The sequence below is a fragment of the Acinonyx jubatus genome, chromosome D1, assembly GCF_027475565.1.
Source record: "Acinonyx jubatus isolate Ajub_Pintada_27869175 chromosome D1, VMU_Ajub_asm_v1.0, whole genome shotgun sequence".
Lineage (NCBI taxonomy): Eukaryota > Metazoa > Chordata > Mammalia > Carnivora > Felidae > Acinonyx > Acinonyx jubatus.
The window spans coordinates 40,319,462-40,340,736 of record NC_069390.1 but is presented as its reverse complement, the minus strand read 5'-3'; the positions used below and the strand labels follow the sequence as shown (position 1 = coordinate 40,340,736).

The following is a 21,275-nucleotide window of genomic DNA, read 5'->3' as shown; positions in this document are numbered from 1 at the left end:
TTTTTTTTTAAGTTTATTTATTTTGAGAGAAAGCACACACCCGTGAGAGAGTGGGTAAGGGGCAAAGAGAGGGGAGAGAATCCCAAGCAGGCTCTGAGCTCTCCGTACAGAGCCTGACATGGGGCTCGATCTCCTGAACAGTGAGACCATGACCCGAGCTGGAATTGAGTCAGATGCTTAACTAACTGAGCCACCACGGCACCCCAAGATTATAAGACTTTCTTAATACAGCACGAAGTAATATGATATAGTTTATATTTAACTTGGAACACTCTAGAAAGGTCAGTACTGTAATCCGAGTAACACAAATTCTTAATATTAACAGAGAAAATTACAGAGGAGAGGTGCTGTGATGATAGTGTTTAGTTTTTTCTAAGAGCCCATGAAATCCATTAATATAAAACTTGGTTATGGAAGACTTGAAGTGATAAAAGTTAAAGCTTATCTCTAGTTGAAAGTTTAAAATTGTCACTTTCTTGTTTGGAGAAGCTTCACTGAGATGATACAATTACGGGCTCTATCCCTGGAGATTTTAGTTTGGTAGATTTGGGGCAGGACTTAGACTCTGAATTTTTGATAGTTCTGTTGAACATTGCTATTTGAAAACCACTTGGAGGGCGCCTGGGTGGCTCAGTTGGTTAAGTGTCCAACTTCAGCTCAGGTCATGATCTCACAGTTCATGGGTTCAAGCCCTGTGTTGGGCTTTGTGCTGACAGCTCAGAGCTTGGAGCTTGCTTCAGATTCTGTCTCCCTCTCTCTCTGCTCCTCCCCAGTTGTACTCTGTCTCTAAAATAAACATTAAAAACAAAAACACTCAGCAGTTGTAACAGGTTTGCTAAGGTTTAAAAAACTATTGTTATATAATACCATGTAATAAAAGGATTTTTGATGTCTTTTTCTTGGTTCCTGTATGGAGTGGAGTCCTTCTGAAGGATCTGAACTCAGATACAGGAATTGATAAAGATCCTGAGCAGCGGGAAAATGTCCAGAAAGTAGTAGTTGCCAGGTAAGACGTTAGTTTTGCATTTTCAGTATTTTGGAAGCTAGATGTGAGCCTGAATTCTGCCGGGGGGATGAGATTAGCTTAAGTATACATTGTTACATTTCCCATACTTTTCATTAGCACTTCTTTCATTTTTGTGTGATCATATTCACCAGATTAAAAAATTTTTAATTTTTACTCATTTTTGAGAAAGTGTGAGCAGGGAGGGGGGTTTGAGAGAGAAAATATGAGAATCCCAAGCAGCCTCCGTGCAGTCGGCACAGAGCCTGATGTGGGGCTCGAACCCACAAGCCGTGAGATCATGACCTGAGCTAAAGTTGGACACTTAACCGACTGAGCCACCCACCCAGGTGCCCCACCAGATTATAAATTCTTAAGTAGTCCAGGACTGAGTCTGTCTTACTCATTGCTGAGCCTAACCCTAAACACAGTAGGCAGTGACTTGTTGAATGACAATATATTCTTTTAAATTGTTATAGTCTTTACTGTTAGTGGTAAAATTGATTTCGTATTATTGTATCTGTATACTTACCCTCATGACTGTTTATCTTAACCAAGTGCTATAAGAGATTTCTAGGGGAAATTATTGAAGGGAATATTTCAGTTTTGTGGCATTGTCATACCAGCTGCCATAAAATGGATGTTCAAATGACAATTATTTCTCCACAGTAGTTACGAGATGATTAAAAAGAAAGGGCAACACTCCCAAGAAGTATATCCTATCTGTAGCTGATTTAACAAAGTATTTTGAAGAATCTTAGGAGAGTGCATCCAGTTTCCACCATAAGGTAGGATGTGCATGCTTGAAAAATTATTTAACATTAACATAAAATAGGAATCAAAACATTGATGAGGGACAATTTTTTAAAAATATTTATTTTTGAGAGAGCATGCATGCACGGGGCAGAGACAGATGGAGACAGAGCCAAAGCAGGCTCTGGGCTGTCAGCACAGAGCCCTATGCGAGGCTCGAATTCACAAACCATGATAATGTGATCCGAGCCAAAGTCGGACACTTAACCGACTGAGCCACCCAGGTGCCCCAAGGGACAATTAAAGTCTATTCTTTGTTGCTGCTGAAGAGGCAGAGAAAGGGGGATGGTGGTGGTACAGGAACTTATCTTTGTAGACTTCTGTCCTAGTATTTATTAGATTCAAGTACATAAAAGTGTCTTTTTGTATGTTTATACTGGTAACACTGGGAAACACTGTGGGTAGGTCTTGCTCCATTTTGAACTGCTCTCTAGAATTCCAATTACGTCCAATGAAGAGGCGTAAGAAGGAAGCACTAGCCACAAAAGCATTAGCAGTTAGTCTCCTGGGGAAGGGGAAGTTGAGGCCTGGGTAAGACTCCTTTGCTAGTCTGAATGTGACAGGCTAAAGCAAAATGGAATTACATCACTGGGAATAATGTAATAGGTACTTTGAAGTGATTCCCTGATAGGAAGTGGTTTGGGGTATGGAGACAGGAAGAGGAGAGTGATTCCCAGCAAACATGGCAAGAGGCTGGGGCCTGTGTAGAAAGATGGCTGGTGAATCTGAACAGTAAATATGTCTAACCGCGTTTGAGATTGTTCTCTGTCCCACTGGTCTATTTTTCTGCCACAGTTCATACTACAAAGCTGTTAAATTCTCATTCACCCGGCCGTTTCTCTGCTGTTTCTCATACTACAGACCTTTATTAGAAGAAAGGAAGGAATAATTTTCAAGCCTTTACTTTCAGAGCCTCTATGGAATAAAAGAAGTATTCCTTGTTGTTCCTTGTATCCTGGGAGAGAATGGTATTACAGATCTCATGAAGGTAAAGGTGACCCCTGAAGAGGAGTCTCGTTTGAAAAAGAGTGCAGACACTCTTTGGGAAATTCAGGAGGAGCTCGAGCTTTCAAGTTACTTAAGGCTGCCATTCTGAAGTTATGGAAGCAGAGACCGTGGTTACAGGATATGTATCAAACTTTCGAATAAACCTGAATTCCTAAAAGTGGAAAAAGGGAAAACAGTGACTTCTCTGTTTAGCAGCTGGGGGTTGGAGGATAGTTTGTGCAATTGCTACATGACTGCAGTTCTGGCACACGCAAGCGTGTGTTTGCCACTTGGTCCAAAATGAATGGATGATGTGTGTTTACTGTGTTTACTGAGGTTCTGATTCTTTTGTCCTGGCTGGCCGATACCTATGTTCATTTATACCCTATAAAAAAGCTACAACTTCCTCTACAATATAAAAATGAACATACACACAAAAATGCTAGTTTTAAACTAATATTAAATCAAACCTTGATTTGACCTTGCTCGCTTTTATTCTTTTATTTTATTATTCTTTTATTTTATTTATTTTTTTTATTTTATTTATTTTTTATTCTTTTATTCTCGCTTTTATTCTGATAGTTTTTACAAAAGATCTGAACTGTATAAACCCTTGAGGGATGACTCCTATTTCTCTTGGGAGAAATATGGGGTAGGCTGCCTAGCTTCCTAAACATTTTAAAACACTTGAAATTAGAATGGTTTTTTTTGTAATCTTGTGAATTTTCTACCTCATTTTGATAGAGAAAATTCTATTTAGAAATTCTGTTCCTGCAGGGAACAGCCCACTGGGTGGTCCCAACTTGGCTGTAGAATCACACACCAGGAAGACGGACTTCATGTGACAATAAAAGCAAGGAGGCACTCTACCTTCCTAAACTGTGGCCAGACCGTCTTGCCCAATTAACGTAACTCTCAGGTGTGTAGCCTGCACTTGCCACTCTGTTCCTTTCTTCTTGGTGAGACCGGTTATGGTTTGGTTAGGCCTAGAAAGGAAACAGATCTAGGCAAGGACTGGTAGGAGGGTACCACATAGGACCTTTAACAGAAAAAGCCCCTTACATCCCTCAGTTTCAAATATTTCAAAAGTTAGATTTCCATATGGTATATTCCATATTAAATACAATTCACTTTGTAGATTACAGAATAATGCTAAATTTTAACTTGATGGATATTATGCTTTGTTAGGATTTCATTGATTTTTCCTAAAAATGTTGAATAAAGAGAAAAATTATGCAACAAATTTTATTTAGCATAGTCAGTCCCAACATTCAGCACAAAAAGTTTACAGAGGATAGAAAGTGCATTAATAAAAGCCAGTCTTTACCAAAAGAAAACAGAAAATATATTATTGATTCAAAATATTTTACACTTGAATGATAAACTGCAATAACTTATTCTGGGCACCTACTGATAAGAGAAAGAAAGAGAAGAAAAGAACGCTTTAAGAAGAGCTCAATCTCCAGCTGATATCAGAGAAGTCAGTAGAGGTCACTGAGACCGGCAGTCTTTCTTGCTTTTTGCATTAGTGCCCTCAGCTGGAACTGTTTACGGGACAGAAGACGTACATGCTGGGAGGGGGAAAAAGTTTCAACAGTTTAGAACGGATTTGACCAAGGCAGGAAGTATCAGACAGTTTGTAACTTAGATGCGATCTAAGAACCCTAAACTTGTATCAACCGTCCTTTGGAACCAATATTTCATTACATGTAGCTTTTTTAAACTCGTTTTTAAATTAGATTGATGCTGGCAGGTTGTGCTATGAGATCCTGTAAAGGATTACTTCACAGGGAAGCATGACATTACAGGATCTGGCTCAGGAGTTTGAACTACATCTTGAGATTAACCAAGATACCAGGGAAACTAGAACTGCAATCCTAACAAAAGTTACTAAAAATGTTACGACCGCCTGCACTTGGCGAAAAGCAGGGGAATGAGCAGCATAAACCAGCTTTTGTCCAATGCCTAGCAACAGCATACTTCTCGGGCCTCTCTACGTGCACCTTTCCCTAAGCTAGGCCGCCCAAGCAGGAACAGCATATGAAGGGAGAGAGGCCTCATCTTGGGTCTCTGATTTCTAGCTGGATATTCATGTGCTTGCACCAGATCCAAGACCGGTTTGGCCACTTAATCACAGCGAGAGAGGCAAGATCAGCAAGCGACCCAAGCAGCCAGCCGGCCCCGCGTGTGCACTGAAGCAGCTGAATCAAATACCCTAAAAGAGGGCTGCTATTCTCCTAAAACCACACTCCCCGATCCAACAGAGAGCAGTAGCCAAGCTAACTCACTGGATCTTCACGTCTGTACGTTAGCATTAAGCCTAAAACAACCTTCATTCAGAGGGGCTCTGGCACGAGCAGGGCAGCCCAATACTTTGCAGGGCTGTTCGATCTGGGAAAACAGCTCTAAAATTAGGCAACTCTAAGAAAACTAACAGGGAAATATGAAAACAGAACCCAAAACGGGTGGGGTCGTCAGTGATCTTACTTTAGATGGTGTATGACTTGAAAGAACCAACGGAAATCTGATTGTATCTGACCCACGCGGCACAGTGGAAAGACACAGGCAGGAATGACTACATTCAGCTTGGTGCTGCCTTGGGGGATGGGAAGTACAGCCACTAGTCCACCTTTCTTCCCCTCCCAGGGGGATCCTCAGCCCTGTGTAGGTGACATCACACTGCTCACAGCCACAGATCTCACTTGCTCTCTTTGGGAACACAAGGGATTTTAACTTCCCCTACGGAGAAACCCTCCTGGTTTGTGGTTTTCAAGGTCAGTGCCTCTAAAGCATGAGTTCTGAGATCCTGGAAAGCAGAGTGAGGAAGACATACCTTCAGGAAGACATCCAGATCTATTACTCCCCGTCTCAAGGCTTCTCCCAGGTAAAAGATAGTGTCTTCAATAGCATTTTCTTCTGCATACAGATTTAGGATTTGTTTGTATAGTGGGGCTGTGGGAATGATAACTTCATCAATATCATTGTTTTCAGACTGATTTTCCATTTTCTCCAGAGCAGAACTGAGTTCTTCATCCTTCTTTCTCAAAAGTTCTATGTTTTTATCAACCTCAGCCTGAAAACAAAACAGTCCAAGTATGAGGACTACAGAAGCATCTACCAGTCAAGCATCTACAACTCAACTCTACAGAAACAGCCTTGCGAAATAAAAAAAGCAATACTTAAACAACACATGGTCGATTTTAATGTTTCAGATAACATATTGGCCAACGGCAGAGGAAAAGGTGTGATGTAATATATGCCGAGTGAAGACGGAATAATGTTGAAAACACTACACTGAGCACATCCAGTGGCAGTGATAAGCTTGTCACTTATCAGTGACAGATGATGTTGCAAATTAAGCCATCACACAACGTATTTTCCAGCAGCAGGTTCCCTCCATGAAAATAAAGGACGTCTTTCTTCCAAATGAGTGGGCAGCTGCTACGGAGGAATAACTTGCCTCAGTCTACACGGAGGATGAACCCAAAGAACCCCACACACTTGAACTTTAGTTACAAGATACTGCTGGTGGTTGTGGGCTCCGAACTCGACCAGTCTCTACCCACAGTCTGCAGATCTCCTTCATGCCTTAGAACTCTCTCAAATTCTTATTTCCCGGTTAACTGTCGGGCATCATCAAGCACTGAAACAATCCTCCACTGAGTCGGAAGCTCATCTCTCAGGGTGAAGGTACAAGTAAAAATGCTCTAAATACCATCTACCTCCCCACTGCAAACACAGGCTCCATTTCTAACAAGCTATCCAGAAGCTATATTCAAATTCTTAACGACCAGAAAATTCGTGTTAATTTTCTTAACTCTTACTAGACCCATAGTCCAGGGTAACCAAGGTGTACATGCCCAAAAATCATAAGTATTCAGTGAGTTACTTACTACTTCTTGATCTAAACGGGTGACCATCTCTTCCAGTTTCTGGTGACCTTTTTTCAGGTCTTCCTCTGTTCGTTTCAAGGCATTGAGCTCGGCCTGGGCGCGATCCATTTCCTCCTTCATTCGCCATCTCAGCTTGTCACTGACTGCTGAGATGAGAGAGGCTCGGATGGTGTCCTCACTGATGGTGCCATCCCTACTGGGACCTGCACAGGAAAAAGGCAGAAACCACTTGCTTATTTCCCAGGCACTTTCTACTCCTTTTGTGGGACAAAATGAGTTGACACTTTCAAAGTGGGAGAAAGGACAAATGGGATAAATTTATGCCAAAGAAAAACACTCGATTCAGGTCAAGGGCATTCTCAGGTTTCGCTGCTAAGCTGAAGTAGAGAGGAACCCACCGTAGAGGCCAAGAAGAAGACCGAGAACAGGCAGTTTCCTTGATGTAAGGGTAATAAGGCTTCCCTTCAAGACTTTTACTCCTTTACTCTTTACCGAAAGAATAGGAAAGAACAAATGAGCAAAAGAGAGTGATGTACAGAAAATCCAACAGCTGATAAATGTCCCTTCCTATATAATGTGTCTTCTATAATTTCCTTGCATATTTCATATCAAATAAACTTATCCCTCTGATACTTGCTTCAAAAGGTTCTCCCGATAACAGAAGTATGTATTTTCTTCATGACTACCAGTGTCCTTCAATTGGGGTCCTGATTCAGCAAATGTGTAAATAATTACATTTATCTGTCACTGCCTATAGTGAATAAAAACTGATTACAGACTAATTTACAAAGTATCACTTCTACTTTGAGCTGAAAATTTTTGGAGACAATTAGTTACACCCATGGGGGGGGGGGGGGACGACCCCACCCCTTTAGTCCGTTTGCAAAATGTATCCAAACTCTTACCATTCATGTTCTCACATCATAGGCCTGTTCCTAGTACCAAAAAGGTGCACTGTTTCTAAAATGAAATTGAGCTTTCCAAATGATACGCAGCCAGCTCCACACGGTCTCTTCGGTGTCCTGTCTGTCCACAGTTCTTGATGTTGCATAAGCTGGTCGGTCACCCTACTTTTTAATTAGTAAAGCTGTCTTCCTACAGAAGGTGGTTCATACCAGGTTACCCTGAATGTTTTTCCGGCTTTTTGCAAGTAGCATTGGGACATTCTCTGGTTTCATAGGTTTTGAAAGGAAGAGTCTAAGTCTAAAGTCTAAGTCTAAAAGTCTAAGTTCTGCTTCTCTTTCTTTTTTTATTTCCACCACAGAAGAACTGTTTTTTCCTGACTTGGGTTTTCTTCTTGTGAGGGAAAATGAGTATAGACAGTGTCTCCATGGCCAGGTTTTCCTAGGAGTGTCCTTCATCCACTTGTCCTGAGGACACAGCTTGCACACAGTGAGAGGGAGAGCCCAGGATCAGCCCTGCAGTGTGCACTCCTTCTCACTCCAAGGAGCTCCCCTCTTCCCTGCTAGAAACCTCTTGCTGAGGACAGCCCAGACGGTATCCATCTTACAGGGTTCCAGAGAGGCAAGAGGCAGTTAATACTTTCTGGCTGATTACTAACATACAAATCCATAAGGTATGTACTTTCCAGAATTCATTTCTCATTTTACAAGAGTATTTCAGCTTATTTTGTATTTCTGAAAAGCAAAAGTGTTAACTCGGGTAACTTGTGCTTTGGAATTCAGAATGGCAAAACAAGAGGGCAACCACATTTCCCCTATGAAGACTGAGCTCTTGTTTTCCACATCCCTGGCCTCTGAATACCTAACTTTTCCAAAGATTCTCGTCGGTTTACCAACTACTGCACCACCTCTGGGCCCATTCTCCTAATTTTTCTTGCTGTTTTCCTGTCTGACCGCCTCTGTATTCACATCTTCCCCTAAGAGACCAGGATGACTTGAGCAACTTTCTCCCATTCACTAATTCATGTCTCCATCCGTTCCTTCTTGCACCTTTGACCTCTCTTTCTACCACTCCTGCTTCCTGTGAGCAGCTTCCCTCAGCCCTGACTTCTTGCCCATCTCTCACAGTCTCGTGGGCAGGCTCTCTACTGAGGCGGCCTCTCTCACATTCTGTCAGACCACCAGGCCTCCTAACTCCAAAGGCCTCACCTGCCAAACACAACGTGATCCAAATCCTCAATCCTTCTGACTCCTAAAGCTCTAGCCGCCTTTTATCATCTGCCACAACGGCAAAAAATCCTCAGGACATCTTCAAAGGACTGAAACCATCAGATGGGAGTTCCCCACTCTTCTCCCACTCTCCTTTGAAACAAGAATCCTCACCCCTTTACCTATGGAACTATGGTTTGACTCCTCACTGTTCAGAAGCACTACCTTCCCTTTTACAGGAAGACAACTTGTGTTCCTCTAGATCTTTCCAAAAGACCACATGCTTTTATGCTTTCATCTGTTCTTCCTCCTAATCTGATTAGTCTAAGCACAGTGACTTTTTTTCCCACTCTGCTCTTGGCTAAGGAAAGGTCTGTTTATTCACCTCTCTTCCTAGCCCAGAGCCGTGGACAATCTTTGCAATGCTATTCTCTCTAGTTCTTTCCTCTGAGTTCAAGGCCAGTCTTATCCAGCATCACTCTAACCCATACACATACTCAAGGGGAGGTGATATTACTCCTCTAAGAAGATGAAAGCTGGTTCTTAGAAAGTGAAAACCTCTTGTTCTTTTTATGTATAGAGTGGAGATATACATACAGTATGTAAACAGATATATAGTATAATATACAGTATTAACAGTTCACAGGAGGGATGATTAAGGGAAAAAATGTCTAAAAAGGCTCCTGAGGAGGATAATGAAGAAAGAAAGGTTAACACTGCTGTAATCCATCTGTGTGATTCTTGCTTTTCTACCAGATATTTTTCCGGCCTTGTCACCATGTCCCAACCTCATCCCCCAAATTATGGTCTACATTTGTTACAACACTTAAATTATACTGATCACAACCTATGAAAGGCAAACTTCCTGAAGGCCTTGCACGTGCTCTACTTACTTCCCTGCTGGATGATTCTTTTTTCCATAGCCAGCCCTACCTCTTTCATTAACAAACTCTCAAGTCATTCTACCTAACAAAAACAGTTTAATGTTCTTAAATATCAGATCCCATCTTCTACCATTAAATATGGTTAAGACTAACCCCCACTAGGTGCACCTGGGTGGCTCAGTCGGTTAAGCATCCAACTCCAGCTTAGGTCATGAACTTGTGGCTCGTGGGTTCGAGCTGCTGACAGCTCAGAGACTGGATGGAGCCTGCTTCGGATTCTGTGTCTTCCTCTCTCTCTGTTGGTCCCCTACTTGCACTCTGTCTCTCTCGCTCTCAAAAATAAAGATTAAAAAGAAAAAAAGACTAACCTCCACTAATGATCTTCCCTCTATTTGCCATAATTAATTCCCAATACTTCTTACTCTATTTATCAGTTTAAGAACATACTTTGAACTTTAAAAATACCCCAGAGTACAAAAAAGAGAAAGGTATATTTTAAAAACTTCCTGAAACTGGAATTTCAAGATGGGAAGGGCAGTGTAGATCTCTGGAAAAGGAGGCACGTGCTAACCTAAATCTGGGCTGGGCCACCACCCGTTACAAACCAGGAATTGGGGATTCCCATACTCTGGAGTTTCTGTTTTTGTTGCAATAGAGACTAGGTCAGAAACTCAGAGGTAGGTTGTTACAGAAACATGTTTATTCCACCCTGTATTAAGTTGTTTCAATAACTTATTTTTCAGATTTAACTGCAATTAGCATTTTTTCTAACCTTTTCAATTTGTTGTGAGAAACCAAAACCATAAATTGGTTTTCACCACCCTGGCAAAAATGGCAGATCAAAGCAAGTCAGAGAGATTGAATTCTGGCAGTATTTCCTGGTAAAAATTTGGCTGTCCCACTGGGGAGAGGAACAGTATCTTGAAAGAATTTGACTTCTGAAGGGCTCAGCATTGGATTGTGGTAGCTGCTCAGCCAAAATTATTTGAGTAAATGGAAGCAGTGAGTGTTAAAATGTGCAGTGTGAAATATTTTACTCTATTGTTTGCTTTTCAACACCCCTTCCAACACATGTCCCTTCAAGGCGGTAGAGCGATGTGGCCAATCATACATAGCACTTAGTGTTCCATTCATCTATGTAGAAGTTATCTGAAGTAATAAAGGATTAAGGGTCTTATTTTGTAACTAGCCAGGGTTTTTCACACACAAACACATCAAATTTTGTTAAAATTATTACACTAAAATGGACCGACTTACACTGATGTGAAGTTTTAAAATTTCTTTTTAAAAATACACATTTAAATTCTGGAATTTATATTGTTTCTCTTATAAAATACACAAGAACATGGGGCGCCTGGGTGGCTCAGTCGGTTAAGTGGCCGACTTCAGCTCAGGTCATGATCTCGCGGTCCGTGAGTTCGAGCCCCGCGTCGGGCTCTGGGCTGATGGCTCAGAGCCTGGAGCCTGCTTCAGATTCTGTGTCTCCCTCTCTCTCTGCCCCTCCCCCATTCATGCTCTGTCTCTCTCTGTCTCAAAAATAAATAAAACGTTAAAAATAAATAAATAAATAAAATACACGAGAACAAATGTTACCATACAGCACCAAATAAGGCCATCCAAGTAAGTCTCTAGCTGAAGCCATGAGCACTCAAAATGGCAGCCAAGCTGAGGCAGCAGATGCCTGCTTTCAATAAAGGTCACAGTTCACCCGAGGCGGGTGGAAATGCCAAGATTAGACCTCGTCCTTTCCTCTGCCACACACAGACCTTACATACAGTATATTTAAACATTTAAATACACCTACTTTCTAAAAAGAAGAGAACTGTAATTAAGATCTGAAATATGAATGCCAAAGAAGAAAATCTATTAAAGTTCAAAATTCGATGCACCTTGACACTTTAAGGGATTGTTTAAACAAATAAGAAAAGAGACTTGATGACAGATTCTCTTCTGCTTGATCACTTTTCAAACCAAAATTTTTTTCCTCAAATGTCTAAAGAGAAATTTTAATTTTCTTTGTACCTGCTCTAATAAGCCTTGGGTTAAACAGAGTTTGTGGCAAACGCCATGCATCAAGTCCCCACACAGTGACCTTTACCCATGCAGAGTCAGATTTCAGAAGTGCCCTTCTACAATTCCAGATTAGCAGCAATTGAAAAGGTAACAACGATTTTGAGAAACAGCTGTAAGTAAAACTTCATTTAAATGTCAGGTAGGATTCAATTATTGAACCTAATCCTTAGGAATTACAACATAATTAAAAAAAATTTTTTTTTCTACTATTAGGAAACCAATATGCTACTCGATAGATCTGATAATTCAACAAATAATTTAGGCTAGTATCTTCAAAGTGCACTAGTATAGACTACTTGATTTAAAACTATCTTTAAACACTTAATCAGTTTTATTTACCTCCTAACAGTACTTACTAAATGATCACTGTTTCCTGTGACTCAAAAAGATCATTTATATTAGAGAATCCAGGGCAATCCCAAAGTAAAGTACAAGATAACTAAACAGTAAACTTTAAACACATTCAATTTATTTAAAAACAAAAACAGTACATCCCCTTCTCTCTTTCTCCAACTGCTGCCCTCTGGCAACCACCCCTCTCCTGTTCCCTAGATCTGTGAGCCTGGCTGGCTTATCTATTGCTTGGCTTATTTATTTTTAAGATTTCACAAATAAGCAACATCATATAGGGGTGCCTGGGTGGCTCAGTCGGTTGAATATCCGACTTCGGCTCAGGTCATGATCTCACGGCTCGGGAGTTCCAGGCCTGCATCGGGCTCTGTGCTGACAGCTCAGAGCCTGGAACCTGCTTCAGATTCTGTGTCTCCTTCTCTCTGTCTGCCCCTCTGCCACTCACTCTCTCTCTCTCTCAAAAATAAGTAAAAAACATTATAAGTAACATCATATGGTATTTGTCCTTCTCTGACTTATTTATAACTAAACACAGTAAACTTTTCTGAACTCTAACCAGCAAAAGTGAATCACCTGCACAGCATTTTTACTTCAGGATGTTACTTACTCAGTCCCACACAATGGTCTTTGGTTTGGCATCTGTGCTACAGATCAAACAATGGAGCCTAAGCAATCCCAAACGGTGCTTTACTATCTGCTCAGAAACCAGATCAAGCCCATTTGGATCACTCGATCAAGTCCCATTATTTCCTTTTATAATAAAAACACACAAAAATAGGTCAATCTCTCATATAGGAAGAACATTCAAATAACTATATGGATAAAGGCATTCTGATTCATGCTAGTAAGTGCACACCTGGCAAATTCACTAAGCTGCTTACAAAGGCTTTTATTTATAGTCTTTGAATATGTAAGCTTCTAATACTACTACCAGCCTCTGTGTGGGTTATGGAACTTTTCTTCCAAAGAAATCAGGGAACCTCCATTTATCTTTTTTTAAAAAATATTTATTTTGGGAGAGAAAGAGTGTGAGCGGGGGCGGGGGGAGAGAGAGAGAATGAGAATCCCAAGCAGGCTCCGTGATGTCAGCACACAGTCTGACACGAGGAGCCATCTCACGAACCGTGAGATCATGACCTGAGCCGAAATCAGAGTCGGATGCTTAACCGACTGAGCTACCCAGGTGCACCTCAATTTATCTTTTAAACACTGTCAGAGCATTACTCTTTATTTAAGCTCTAGAAAGTCTCTGTAACCACAGTCAGTAAGAAAAAAGTGGACTTAAGGAAAACCATCAGTTTACACTTCTTGAAAAAAACCACACACCGCAAAGAAAAGTTTACGTTAGTTTACATAAAAATTCAAGTTTTCAAAAGTAGAGGTGAGTAGGTATGAACCTCATTAAAGTAGGACGCCAAAGCAGTAGCTACTACAAAAGGACACGGTGCTACCCAATCATTCGATGATCATAAAAACCGAGAGGCGTTACTAGCAGGCGTGAGCACAAAGGCCAGTTAATTTGAAGGACAGTAAAATTCCATCCTTAAAAAAGATGGGTCAGAATCAAAGTCATTCCTTCAGATTATTTTGTGAAAGAGAACAGTTTAAAAACCTACAATGTTAGAAGTATCCTATGGAAATAACCCCAGGAAGCCAAACGAATCAGCTACTCATACCCTTCATATACCCAAAAAAAAAAAAAAAAAAGTTAAAATCCAGTATCAATTTAGATAAAGGCCTTTTTTTTAAAGCTTTCAAAATTTATTATTATTTTGGATTTCTGCAGCAGAAAAGGTTTTAAACATTTAGCACAGCAAGCCCCTTGGCAAGCCCTCACTGACTGCCCACAAGGGAAGAAAATGCTACTTTACCCTGAAGACAAGGCAGGTCTTCCCAAAGGCAGTCTGTGAAAGACTGTGGAGGAGAGGTGCCCAAAGCCACACACAAGCGTGAACCAGTATGCCCACATTGAGCGGGGTGCCATATTCAGGAAGGTCAATTTTTGTATGCTGAACTCATGAATCCAGGATGACGAGAGAGGGAAGACCAGTATTAGACAAGACAGTCAAGAAAACCTTGTCATGTTTACTAGTCTCAATCCTCAAAGGAATGTTACTCAATAGGAAGCTTATTTTCCTTCAAGTTTTTGTTTCTCTTTATTAAATATGGACCAACAACAAATGGAAAAAATGTAGAAATAATTCTGCTGCAGCATTTACAAGATTTTCTGCTAACATTAAAAAATATATATAGTCTTAATGTTTATTTTGAGAGAGAGAGGAGAGAGAGAGAGAGAGAGAGAGAGAGAGAGAGAGAGAATGAATGAATGAATGAGCAGGGGAGGGGCAGAGAGAGGGAGCAAGAGAATCCCAAGCAGGGTTCGTGCTGTCAGCACAAAGCCTGATGTGGGGCTCGAATTCACCAACCATGAGATAATGACTTGAGCTGAAACCAAGAGTAGGGCGTTTAACTGACTGAACCACCCAGGTGCCCCTCTGCTCCTAACATTTTAAAACAAGACTTAACAAACACAAAACCAGTTTCTGAAATGTCTTTTAACAGTACCCTACCAAACTAAATGTTTCTGATCCTTGTTTATGATTGAGTTTAGGAACAAAATCTTAAAAGGATATGATTAAATTCTGATGCTGAGATAATACAGCATTAAGGAAGATTTCCAAAAGAAATTCTAGAGTAGGTATTGGCTTTAACTTTAGGGGTACCATTCATAATTTTCTAGTAAAGAATGGAGGCCAGATTGCCTCCTGTTGTGTCACACATAGCATATGATAACCCAATAATTAAGGACATACCTTTTAGTTATTTTAGACAAAATTACATGAATTACATAAGACTGTGTAGGTGTGCTACTTTGGACCTTGCTAACGTATAATAGTCTGTCCAAAATTATTTCACATATAAGGGTATTCATATAATAAAGGCATCAGGGTGAATGTGATGAGTATCATCAATTGAATACTTAACATATTTTCCTAAGCATCTTGTTTAATAATAGCTCCAGCTATGATTTTCCCAAAAGATGACAAGAAACAAAAAATAACGGTGGAGATAAGCACTCATTCTCCAATGTTGCTATTATTAAACTATAATAAACTAAAAATGATACTATATGTATGTTAAAGGGTCTAAAGTCTAGTATTCAGAATTGTAAATCAACTATAATCATCTACATAGCCTCCTGAAATAAATCAACCTCCAAAGAGAACTTTCACACTGCTGAGACTAGGATTGAGGGAGTGCCAAACTTTTAAGCCTCCGTGCATTGGACAGGGACAGAGTGGCTGGTAGGGGGGGCTGGCGTGGGGTAGGGGGGAAGACACCACCTAATGCCTCACCTAGTGCTCCTACCCATCATTTTTTAGGGATCTTGTATGAGTCATTTGTCCTATATCCCACTTGGATATGTCCTATATACAGAATCTTGTATAATATCTATCTTATATACATGTATCTTATATCATGTATCAGTATCATGGACAGAGTCCAATCTTAACTCTGCCAGTAATAAATAAAAATAAAATCTTTGTGCTAAGTATCAATACGTATTACCACTTAGATTTTTTTTCTTTTTCTTTTTGGCTATGTAAACAGGTTTCTTCCTTCATTACCCATTGACTACCAAAGTATGTAACGAATTCAGTGTGACGTTAAGTAACTTTTCAACAGAGTCTAGACAATGGAAAGAGTCCTCGGGAACTATGGCTTTGAGGTTTTGTGGAAATTCGTTTTGTTTTGTAAATGTAAAATCCATTATAAAAATAAAGTTTGGTTAGCATACACTGAATAGCTACGGCTAAAACTAATAACAGTATTTGCATGTTCTGCTTTAAAAATAGTCCAAAGTTAAATCTGATTTGGGCCCTAACATACCCCTCTGTGAAATAGAAACTGAAGTCCTATGGCAATGTAACAATGTAAAGGAAATGCTGCAAAGTGTGCCAGTAAGTTAGGATATACCCAATGGCTTTATGCTACTAACTGATAAGATTTTAAAGGAGAAAAACTCTAAGCTAGCCTGCTGGGGAATTTGAAACATGGCTGTGAGATCTAACACATGCAATCATATCACAGGGGAGGGGGACACTGAAGCTAACAGGGCTGGTCAGAAATCACACATAACTGACTCTCCAGCACTAGGATGGCCAAAGCTTATATTGGCCATTATTACAATCAGTTAACAACTCTACCAAAACATTCTGAAATGAGCCCTTGCAAAGTAGCTTAATGTTCTGTTAGAATAGGAGTAAAGGTATCCAAGTGGGATATAGGACAAATGACAAGATAAACTTGACCAGTCTCAAAAAGAAACTATGGAAAACAAAGTACACATCATGTGTGTCAAGGGAAAAAAGTTCCTAATACTTAAGATTTATGTAGTTCTTTGTGTTGGAAATACCAAAAGGAGTTGTACATATGAGGCTTGTTCTTTTTGTCGGCATCTTTTAAAATGCATCATATACATAACGCAAAACTTTCCATTTGGAAAGTGGACATGGATTTCCATTTGAATACAGGAAAGGTTAACGACATACATCCTAAAGGCACATCTACCCCTTCATAGATGGATTCAAAGAACTCTTTCTCAAGGTGTGAATTATTACATGATTACTTTTAAGGATGAGAATCTTAACAACAGATCCAAAGTGTCCAAAGAACAGATTCTATTCAGGGTCAAGTCCTAGGCCAGAAGCACCTCATTTTGTTATTTTCTCTCCTCAAAGTTTCAAAACACTTAGGTAAATCAGAGTTGAGACAACTGTAACCACTCTCTGATAAAAGGACATCACTGATATGAAGTAAACCTAGAGACCCTGGCACAAAGCAAGTATGGCCGATAGTACATGCTCTGATAAACTTCATAAAGGAGCCAATTAGTCCACTGACTTTCTTCTCCAAAAGATGCTCATCTGTCTTCACATATATCCAGGCTAGGGAAATCTAAGTACCGTATCTGTTAATAGTTCAACACACACAAAGTTCATAAAAGAAAATATGTGACCCACAGCAAAGAGTGAAAAGAGTCAATCAGATTTATTTTTATGCCTGGATAGAAGGCTCATTTATATAATGATAGATCAACCACCTACTTCAAGTTCTGGATTATAGGACATTGACCATTAAGAGTATTTCCTGCAACAAGGAAGAGTATAATATTTCACATGGAAAAGTGAAACGCACTTTTCACAACAGGAGACTCTGACTTTCCTTATGGGAGAAATACGGTTTTGAAGAGTACTTACCAACAGTGGCCACTGGAGGCTGGGAAGGATACTGAGAACTCGCTGTGGCAGGATACTGACCACCAGGTGGGTAAGGACAGCCTGGGTAGCCACTAAAAAGAGAGCAAAAAACATTAAATGTTAATATGACAAAGATACTAGAGTATCTTTAAGAATCCCATTCAGGAAGTTTGAGATGTTTTATCAGTTAATGACTTTCAGAGTTACGAGTGTCTTCTCAAGCAAAGTGGTATAGAAATTCCATTAACGACACTGGATTTACTCCTAAGTAAATGGTTAAAATACTCTTGCTTGGCCCTGGTTATTTGAGGGTCATCTTCACAGGAGCAGAAAGCAACTAGAGTATTTCTAAGGGCAGTTCAATGGTATCAGAACTGGAAGCAACATATCTTTATATACATATATATATATATATATACATATGTATATATATGTATATATATTTGCCTGTGGTTCATTGATAAGCTTTGTGAATATCTGATCTGAAAATTCTCTTTAAAGTTTTAAAAATTTTCTTCTCACTCTATGGATAGTTTGTGTCACTCATGTATTCGTATGAGAAGGAACTTTCTTTAGAAGTATTCTCCTCCAATCTTTTATCCAACACTGTTTTATAAATATCATTAACAAATGATCATCTGACAAATGGCCATACTTTTCTACTCAACACTAAATACCATTTTGATGTCACTTCCAACTAATGGTCCTAAATTTGCATTCTGGAAAACCACTTGAATAGCAGGAGACTTCCAACATTTCCCCCTCTGTCTTGTCTTCTCTTCTTTGGGTGATCTTTTAAATTCCTTCAACCATTCTTCACAGGACATGATTTTTAGGTCTAATCACTCTCCTCTGAATGTTCACTAGTTTGCTAGTGTTTCACTTACGATGGAGAAGAAAAGTAAAACAAGATGACTACTAGCTACCTGTTAGTTTGATAACGAATTGTGATTAGTCACCAGATCTATGACATATGCAATTCTGATCAATATGCCTTTTACAAGTCCATTAAAATTACTGATTAAAAACAGCCAGTTCAGGAGCAAGAGCTCTGAGTTTGGAGTCAGTAATCCCCTTTCACTGTAGTGGCTCAAAGATTCTACTATTTGTACCACCAGCTCACACTTTGTAACTTGTCCCCAAGAAAAACATTTTGTACAGTGTGTTCAAGATTCAGTGTAATCACAATACCATCTATCAGTATAAAAAACAAAATCAAAGAAGAAAAAAATGAAGCATTTATGTTCTTAGCAGATACATGCCAAAGGCTACTGAATGGTACTTTTATTTCTAGTCTTTAGTAGCCCTGCTACCATGGTGCAAGGAAATGGTGCCAATCTTACATTTCTTAATCTACAGTTTTGAAAACTGGGATAGCAGTGCCTGGGTGGGTGGCTCAGTCAGTTAAGTGACTCTTAGATTTCAGCTCGGGTCGTGATCTCATCGTTTGTGAGGTGGAGTCTGGCATCGGGCTCTGTGCTGACAGCATGGAGCCTGCTTGGGATTCATTCTTTCTCTTTCTCTCTCCCTCTCTCTCTCTCTCTCTCTCTCTCTCTCTCTCTCTCTCTCTCTCCTTCCCACCTCCCTGCTCACATGTATGGGTGCTGTCTCTTTCTTAAAATAAATAAATGAATAAACATTAAAAAAAAAACTGGGATAAATATGTTTTCTTCCGGGGTTACTCCCATTTTGCACCTTTTTAAAGACAATCTGTAATTACTGCTGAATTTTTCAGTAACTTGGTATAAAACTTTTCTAGGTCTACAGGTATTAGCTTCCAAGAATTCCTTTGTCCCTTAGTTTGTTCCATTTTTTTTCTTCATGGTTATTCTCTATGTTCAGGGTTAATAATTTTTCTTGAGTAAAGAATTAGTTGAATAGTACTATTTTCTATCTTTGTGCATTATTAAACTAGTTGCCTTAGGCAGCAAATCTTTTCCAAACTTTTAAAGAGCCTTTTTTAAACTAAGTATTTAAAAAGAATTTTCCAACACTCTAATGTTCCTTTCTCTTGACATACTCCTTCAAATTTTACTTTTTATTATATTTAAGGCACTGTTTCTAAGTGCTTGTGTAGGTGCTAAGATATGAATCCATTTCTTCCTCAGTCCTGATTGGATCAAGGAAACAACAAATGCTAAGTAAAAATTCAAGAGATGTAGAATGGAAAATCACTATCAGAGATCAGGGAAGGTTTCAGGAGATCTGTAACATCTATGAAGGTTGTACCTTTATTCTCTTTAATTCCTTTACTCATAACCCTATATTCTCCAGCCACACTACATACAGTGTTTCCCTATTCTTTCCTGGGATTTGGGGGAGCTATCACACTTTTGCTTACATAAAATGAGTGGGTTGGACTTAGGAATTGGTAAGTATCCCCTAAGTTGTAAAATGTTGTAACTTTTTGCTGCTCTTTGCTTTGGTATTCGGAAATACCAAATTTCTTTTTTTTTTTTTTTTTTTAATGTTTATTTATTTTGAGAGCAGGCGGAGGGCAGAGAAAGAGAATCCCAAGCAGGCTCTGTGCTGTCTGTGCAAAGCCTGACGTGTGGCTTGATCTCATGAACTATGAGATCGTGACCCGAGATGAAAACAAGAGTTGGATATGTAACCAACTGAGCCACCCAGGCGCCCCTGAATCTCCTGTAAGGTCATCCTCACGAATCAGTTCTCTCATTTATGAAGCTATTGCTGAGCTCCCACTTCTGAAGCAGATGTGAAGTTCTGTTTATCGCAGCACTTACCATTTTCTGTCTTTTCTGATACCAGGAACTGGTTCCTAATATCTTATTACATGCTTGCTAGTACACATACCCAAACTGGAACAACTATTCTTGACATACCTTTTAGGTGCCTTGTATACATGCTGCAGGTGCTAAATTAAACTTTCAAAGGATCTTAAGATTTGGAAGAGAACTTAGAGATCATCTAGTCCAACTTTCTATAGCAAGAATAAAGACTCATATATTCACTGTTTTAAGATAAAGATTCTTCTTGAGTCACTGATTTATTAATTCTCCTTTAGGACAAAGGGAGAAGAGAAAGAGGTTCTGAAGTTCTTCGGCCAAAACCTTTTATATACAGAAAGAAACAGATGGCAATTTGAATATAGTTACCCTTAATGACTCATTAGCATATTATTTATATTTTGAGATTAAAAGTTACATTTCAAAGGAAAAAACCCATCAAATTTCTGAAAAACAGCTGTCTCAAAAAGGAACTTCTTGGGTGTCTGGGTGGCACAGTTGGTTAAGATTCAGCTTTTGATTTCAGTTCAGGTCATGATCTCACAGTTGCTGACCTAGAGCCCTGCATTGGGCCCTGTGCTGGGGCAGCACAGAGCCTGCTTGAGATTCTCTCTTCCTCTCTCAAAAATAAGCAAACATTAAAAAAAAAAAAAAACACAAAAAACTTAAAAAAGGACTTCTTACAAATAACCTCACAAAAGACACTTTTATAATTACCTGAGTAAGATTTACAGTTTTGTAATATTTTCCACCTTCATTTTTATCTATGAGTTTCTTTGAAACGGCTTTATTGTTCAGAAGCCCACTTTCTTACTATACTTCCAACAACCATTTCCTCAGGTCCAAAGTTCTTTCTTATTAGCAACTATTAATTGTAAAGCCTTGTAATTTCAAGGCTTCAGACAAGAAGATCCAATTTCTAGAAGTAAATCAGAAAATTAAAGGCCTCAAGAAATCTAAAACTTATAGCCTGTTTATATATCACAATCATAGGAATCGTTATTGCCCCTGACAGATGTTCATCTAGTCTCTGTTTACATCTCTAATGTAACAGAATGCTTACTATCTTATAAAGAAAGTCTCTGAAATTAAGAAAGACCCAGAAATAAATGAGACTGCTAAATTTCACTTATAAAATCCTGTATATTT

The 21,275-nt window shown here is 39.4% G+C and overlaps 1 protein-coding gene across 4 annotated transcripts in view; it reads right to left on the bottom strand.

The window, feature by feature from the left end:
• The window catches only part of TSG101 (tumor susceptibility 101), a 56,545-nt gene that overhangs the window by 14,280 nt on the left and 20,990 nt on the right, over positions 1-21,275 (bottom strand). For 2 of the 4 annotated variants that reach the window (XM_027073016.2, XM_027073014.2), the window contains 4 exons: positions 17,377-17,468; positions 6,697-6,899; positions 5,637-5,876; positions 4,035-4,374 (listed from right to left, as the gene is read on the bottom strand). In XM_027073016.2, the coding sequence (XP_026928817.1) occupies positions 4,285-4,374; positions 5,637-5,876; positions 6,697-6,899; positions 17,377-17,468 (625 nt within the window). In that variant the 3' untranslated portion in view covers positions 4,035-4,284. Of the gene's footprint in view, positions 1-4,034; positions 4,375-5,636; positions 5,877-6,696; positions 6,900-17,376; positions 17,469-21,275 lie in introns of those variants that run through there. The other 2 variants (XM_027073015.2, XM_027073013.2) reach the window with 1 other exon arrangement.